Source organism: Theropithecus gelada, chromosome 19 (assembly GCF_003255815.1).
Source record: "Theropithecus gelada isolate Dixy chromosome 19, Tgel_1.0, whole genome shotgun sequence".
Classification (NCBI taxonomy): Eukaryota; Metazoa; Chordata; class Mammalia; order Primates; family Cercopithecidae; genus Theropithecus; species Theropithecus gelada.
The window spans coordinates 34,406,131-34,413,224 of record NC_037687.1 but is presented as its reverse complement, the minus strand read 5'-3'; the positions used below and the strand labels follow the sequence as shown (position 1 = coordinate 34,413,224).

Sequence of the window (7,094 nt, the reverse complement as noted above, 5' to 3'; positions counted from 1 at the left end):
CATATTTAACAGACTTCCACAAATCAATTGTCTTTCCTGACACCTAGCTTTTGGATGCTACAGAGGGCCCCCGGGGGCATCCAGAAAAGAGGTAAGCAGGATTATTTGACATGTTTAGTTACATGGGATTGCCAAAATGATGTCTAATCTTCTTCAGGTTATATTTCAGCAAATACTGTTAATATGCGTTCCAAAATTGCAAGGGATTTTGAAAATTCTAATGTCAAAGTATATGCTATCAACCACAATTAAGGTTGTTATGTTAAGTTATTGTAAACCACAGAGATAACCAAATTTTTTGGTCAATCATGTTTTTGACTAACCACTCTGGACATTTTGTAATTTACAGACAATTGTTATCTTGTTTTAATCCTCTTCAAAATATGGTTCATAATCAGATGTAGGACTTTAACACGTATTCTTAAATGCAGGTTTCTGATAACTGAAAAACATACAGGACTCATGAAAAGCTAAAATGTTTATAAATATCAAGCAGAACAACAGTTAACAGAATAGGCTGAACTAATAGAAAAACTGAAATAATATTTTTTACTTTCTCTTGGAACATTGCTGATCCTTGTTTTGTTTTTCAGAGTCAAGGAAACCTCTTTTGAGCTAGCTACAGCCTTTAACAATAGAGTAAGGTTTACTTCTGTGAACAAAATTTGGAACATGTTTGTTTCTCTCTGCCTTATTTGTTCTTTAAGGACCACTGCAACATGGTCTTGGGAATTATACTTCAAGAAGCCTATAAGGTTAAAGGATGTTTATACTCACAGTGATATAGGAATAGCACTGGGTGGTTGCAGGATGATGGAAAAATTCAAACAACAAATAAAAACAAGAACTAGGCAAATAAACCACAGGATAACAGAAAACCCAAAATAAGAGAGAGAATGGCCAAAATCCCAGTGGGGATGACACGTCCATGACTCTTCTGGGTAAAATCAAATAAGAGAGAAAGGGGGCAGTAACCAGGTGCATCCGTGAATTTCTCTCCTTTTCCAGAATACGTAATAATTATTCCACTCTCTAATTAAAGAAACACTCACAAAATAGGAATGCTGTGTGGTCACAGGAGAAGGAGGAAAACATCAAGCTATTAAAACTAGCTACTCCAACAAGGGGACTGGGCTGATGAGACCTTAACAAACAGGATGGGGGCTACGCTTCCCCATGACGCTAGATTTGACCCATTTCCTACCCCAGACCTAATTATACGCTCATCGCCACATTAAATCACACATCCACCAGTGCCAGGCCAAGCATGCCCACATTTAGTATAAAAATGGTTGCCACCCCAATTCTAAGAAATTTCTATCTTTTCCTAGAAAAACCTCATGATTATTCCACCCCCTAACTAGAAGAGCCCATAAAATTAGAAACCCAAACTCCATTGTGCATGACCCGCTCGCTCTCCCTCGTTCGTCCGCACTTCCCTCTTCTCTTGGGAAAAGTACACTCTTCTCAGAAATGTGTACTTTTCCTTCTCAATAAAAGCTTTTCACCGTTAGCTTCATTTTGACCCATCCCTGAATTCTTTCTCGCAATGGTGTCAAGAAGCTGGGCTCCGGAAGTGGGGGGTCTCACGGCCCCTGGAGACCTTCCCGAGCCCTGGGCAACACCAATCCTCCCAGAAGACGCAGACGTCCCACAGAGGGAACCCCATGAGCACGTCCCGGGAGTGGCTCCACGCAGGAACGGGGGATCCAGATCGACGCCAGTCCCAGGGACAGTGCCTGGGGTCAGGGTGGAGGAGGACGCAGTAACCAGGCGTAAGATTTTACTGGTACATGGCAATGTCACTGGGTCACTCAAAGGAGGCAAGCAGGGAACCTCGGGGCTGGGCCCCCTTTATCAAACTCGTTCACCTGGGTGCCTGGGTGAGTGCTCACAGCCTGCTTGTAGGGACGCTGAGGCATCCGAACAATAGGAAGTTTTAAAAATGTACAATGCAGTGTGTACACTTGCTCCACTAAGATCATCTGAGATATACACAATCATGGTGTGCATCATAAAAATGGAAAAAGAGCCAAGCCTGGCCCGTCACCGGACAAGACTACATTACCCAGAAGGTAGTGGGACGACGCGTGCGCCGGACCATCGTCGGCACAGGAACAGGCGTGACAGGCGGCCGCGACACAGGGGCGGGACTTCTGGCCTCGCTGGCGTGGACGTTTGTGGGGTGGCGCGTTGGTCCTCACTCTCGGAACTGTGCTGGGAAGGATGATGGGGCGACTGGGGCTCACTTCCGCTCCGTTGTAGGACCCGGGGTAGGGTGTTGAGTCCGTGGGAGCTGCCCCACGCGGCCTCGTCCTGCCAACGGTCGGATGGCAGAGGCGAAGGACGCAGCGCAGGTGAGCAGATGGGCTCGGCTCCCGCGGCCAGCCGACCTCAGCGTGCCAGGCCCGACGAGCGGGAGGACGGCGTTTCGGGGTCCTCCGCAGTGCAGTCCCTGCCGTTGCTTCTCAGAGGCCTAGAACGGGGTCGAGCGGCCCCGAGTCCGGGTGGGTGGGGAGCGTCCCCGTTTCTGGGGTGCGGCGTTGGGGTGTGCAATAGGGCTTTTAGGGACCCGGAACACCTCACAGGTAAGAGGAGCGACCGCGGTCCTCCTTGTGACTTCCAGCCGTGTCCTTTCCCGGGCCTGCGACCTTGAACAAGTCCCGTTACTGTCCTCGTCCTTCCTTTTTGCACGCGGAAAGTAGAAATATTTACTCTTTTCCCCCCTGGGTTGAGGAAGCTTGAACGGCTCCCTGGGTGATGTGTGTGCGTCCGTTGCGGTGCACAGCACGGTCCGGGGACGTCGCTCAGGATGTTGTTTCCGGAGATGCTCCCTGGGTGTGTGCTAGGTTTAGAGACTCAACCCCAGCAGGAGTCTGACCCTCTGGCCTCCTTGGCCTCCTGTCTCTACAAAACGAAGGGCAGCGGCTGAAGGAGGTGGGAGGAGCGTTTTTGCAGTTGCTGCTATGCCAGGGCAGAAAAGGTGGTAGGGCAGGCTGAGGAATTTGTCTTTCAGTTTGGGGCAAGTGACGCTGGGTTGCAACTAACAGTATATTTTCCTGTTTAAGACATTTAGTTACAGGTGAAAAACGAGTCCATTAAAATGTTCAGAGGTGATGGTATGTAGGATGTGGTGTCCCTTTGGGGATAACACATGAGGCCCAGGGTTACTCTCTAGCAGTCACCCTGATTACTTTCATGATAGCCCAGATTACTGTCAGCTCCTGTCATAGTTGTTGATTTCTCATCCACATCTCCCTCCCTCGCTTTATTTCCGACTCCCTCTGGTGTCCACTGCTTAAAGAGGCCTCATCTGTTGCACTGTTTAAAGCTGACCAAATCTCTTTGGTCTCCTTGCTCTGTTTTCTTGTCATCGGAATCTTTAAGGCCATCTGATACTGCCTTACTCATTTATTTAGTTGCCTGTTTACGATCTGTTTCCAACCCTGGAATGTGAGTGCCTATTGCTTCCTGCTCCCAAGACTCAGAACAGCCAGGCTTAAGTACATATATTGTACTTAATAAATGGTTGTTGATTGAATAGGCCTCTTTCAGGGACTCCCATCACATTTCCAGTAAATCCACCTCCTCCTGCCAGCATGGTCTGCAAGGCTCTGCTTGGTCTGCCCTTTTGACCATATCTTCCTTCTCTTCCATTCTCCCCTTTCTCACTGCATTCATCCAGGGAGTCCTGAGCTTGCCAAGTTCTTTGCCATTCTTCAGCCTTTGCCCTTGCACTTCCCTTTGGCTAGGACATTGTTCTCAGGTCTCTGCAGGGCTGCCCCTCCACACCCATCCTGGCAGTGCTGGCTCTAGCTAAAAGCACCCCTCACTCCCACCTGCCTGCCCTCTGGCAGCTTGGTGAGGTGTTTTAGTGGTGCTCAAATGCTGCTTTTGCTTTTTAAACATGAAGCTGTGTGTGACTTCTAAAGCTCCCTTAGCCTTTGGTTGCTGGCTGTGAAATGGAAGTGATAACGACATTTACCTCTGGGCCTGTCAGGGATTAATAAAGTTCCCAAACACATCAGGCACTTACATGTGCTAGGCACACCACTGATTGCCTAAGTAAACATTTTCTGTTTAGTTCTTAGAGCTGCCTGCTGAGATGGGAATAATTATTGTGTTGATTCAGAAATCGATCCTTAGGGAGATCATGTGACATCATCATGGTCACATAGCTGGCAAGTGTCAGATTTATTTGCTTTACCACAGCTAAGGAAGGTTTAGCTTGACAGGGACACAGTGAGGACCAGAGGACTTAGTGAAGGGGGTCTGCACCTCCACACCTGTGGGTATTTCTCGCAAGGTGGAGACAAGAGACTGAGAAAAGAAATAAGACACAAAGTATAGAGAAAGAAAAGTGGGCCCAGGGGACCGGCGCTCAGCATACGGAGGACCCACACTGGCACCAGTCTCTGAGTTCCCTCAGTATTTATTGATCACTGTCTCTATCATCTCGGTGAGGGGGATGTGGCAGGACTATAGGGTAATGGTGGGGAGAGGGTCAGCAGGAAAACATGTGAGTAAAGGACTCTGTGTTATAAATAAGTTTAAGGAAAGGTGCTGTGTCTGGATGTGCACATAGGCCAGATTTACGTTTGACTTTACACAAACATCTCAGTGTAGTAAAGAGCAGTATTGCCGCCAGCATGTCTCACCTCCAGCCATAAGGCGGTCTTCTATCTCAGTAAATAGAATGTACTATCAGGTTTTACACCAAGAGACATTCCATTCCCAGAGACAGGCAGGAGACAGATGTCTTCCTCTTATCTCATCTGCAAAGAGGCCTTCCTCTTTCATTCCTCCTCAGCACAGACCCTTTATGAGTGTCGGGTTCGGGGACAGTCAGGTCTTTCCCTTCTTCTGAGGCCATATCTCAGGCTGTCTCAGTGAGGGGAGACCTTGGACAATACCCAGGCTTTCTTGGGCAGAGGTCCCTGCAGCCTTCTGCAGTGCATTGTGTTCCTGGGTACTTGAGACTGGAGAATGGTGATGACTTTTACCAAGCATACTGCCTGCAAACACATTTTTAACAAAGCACATCCTGCACAGCCCTAAATCCCTTAAACCTTGAATCAATACAGCACATGTTTCTGCAAGCACAGGGTTGGGGCTAGGGTTACAGATTAACAGCATCTCAAGGCAGAATAATTTTTCTTAGTATAGATCAAAATGGAATTTTGTATGTCTTCCTTTTTCTGCATAGACACAGCAACAGTCTGATCTAGCTTTCTTTCCGCCACACTTAGCTGCTGCTGTTGCTCTTACCATGGCTGGATTAGTATCAGTCATTTTCCTCCATTCTTTTAATATGCCAGAGCACTTCCTGTCTGCTTCCCATAGTCCTCATGGGATTGCCATTGTTTGCGTCATCTTCAACAGCTTCCCATAGAAGGCATTTCTCTCAGGCACAATTGTGTTATGTCAAAAGGCAGTATCTGCCTCCCCTTTGAGTCCTGCACGGAAGTCAGCCCTAAGGAGACCTAGTTGATTCAGACCTGGATCTCTCTGCACATTGACTAGAGACTGAGTGACAGGTTCTGATCCTATCCGACAACACAAGGCCAATAGCATTACTTCTGTTGAACTTTCCAGATGTTGGTGACCTTCAAGGATGTGGCTGTGACCTTTACGCAGGAGGAGTGGAGACAGCTGGACCTGACCCAAAGGACCCTGTACCGAGAGGTGATGCTGGAGACCTGTGGGCTCCTGGTTTCACTAGGTAATGGCTCACCTCTCATCCCTGAGGACGACCCTAATCTTCTTGATTCTTGGTCAGGCAACAAGGTCACTGGAACTGCCCACCTTTCTCTTCACAGACCCTGCAATTTTCTGGTCCCACCTCTTCCTGACTAGTCTCCCTTTGTCTGCATCAGAGATTGTTGGGGTAGAAAATGTCCTTTTAACACAAACCCTCACTCCAGTGCTCAGCCCATTCTGAGGTCCTTAATCCAGATTGCATAAGAAGGAAACTGATTGGGCATCCTGGTGGGGTCAGCTGTGGCCACAGCCCTGTTAAGCAGAGGCCATGGGGGTTGGGCTGTTCTTAGAGAAGGGGGTGAGTCAGGCAGCCCCCCAGAAGACATTTGTCCTCAGTGCCCCTCGGATATCTTCCTAAGCAATACAATCTGTAAAAAGTCATCTGGATGCCTGCATGGCCATTGGTTGTTTTCTGATGCTGGATACCCATGCTGTGTTGATCCAGAAGGTGTTTTTAGAGGGTACGCAGGAATGTCCTCAAATGGCATGGGTTGATACCCTGATAAAGCCATTCCTTTTACTTTCTTTGTCCAGCATGCTAATTGTCATAAAAGTCTCAGATTGGCTGGGTGTGGTGGCTCTCGCCTATAATCCCAGCACTTTGGGAGGCCGAGGCAGGTGGATCACGAGGTCAGGAGTTCGATACCAACCTGGCCAAGATGGTAAAACCCCGTCTCTACTAAAAATACAAAAATAAAAAAATTACAGGCGGTGGTACGCGCCTGTAATCCCAGCTGCTCTGGAGTTTGAGGCAGGAGAATCGCTTGAACCCGGGAGGCAGAGGTTGCAGAGAGCCGACATCACACCATTGCACCCCCGCCTGGGTGACTGAGCAAGACTCCATCTCAAAAAAAAATAAAATAAAAAAATAAAGTCTCAGATCAGCGCTGAGTCTTTCATTTTCCTTTCACTGCCCCAGTGCAGTTCATTTCTTTTTTTAACAGAGGGGACAGCCTCCAACTCAGCCCTGAGAAAGGTACGTGGGCGTGCTGGGACTTAGTGGCATTGTTCTGATTTTGTTGTGATTGCAGACTTCTATTTGTAGGAAGTGAAATTGACTTTCTCATTTACCACAGCAAAACAAGGTTCCCTTTTAGAATACAATATTTAACAAAAATGGGTCAGGATAAAGAAGTTATTAGAAATGATGGCACACTCTGAGTTCATTTGGGAAGGCAGACATCAATCCATAGATGACAGCTGAAATAAGAAAGAAAAATGAGGGGAATTTAGGAATAAATAAGCAGAACATCATAACCTATTGTGGGTATTCCAAAGAGGGCATCTCAGGAAGTGACAGCGGAGCTGAGACCTGAAAGCTGAGTAGGAGTTAG

General features: G+C 47.6%; 1 protein-coding gene across 1 annotated transcript; it reads left to right on the top strand.

The window, feature by feature from the left end:
• The first annotated feature begins 2,153 nt into the window (after positions 1 to 2,153).
• LOC112613423 (zinc finger protein 550-like) lies at positions 2,154 to 5,965 on the top strand. Its single transcript, XM_025368913.1, has 2 exons — positions 2,154 to 2,357; positions 5,596 to 5,965. Exons 1-2 carry the CDS (start codon positions 2,331 to 2,333, stop codon positions 5,854 to 5,856), a joined length of 288 nt encoding a protein of 95 aa, XP_025224698.1. The 5' UTR covers positions 2,154 to 2,330; the 3' UTR covers positions 5,857 to 5,965.
• Positions 5,966 to 7,094: the final 1,129 nt, after the last annotated feature.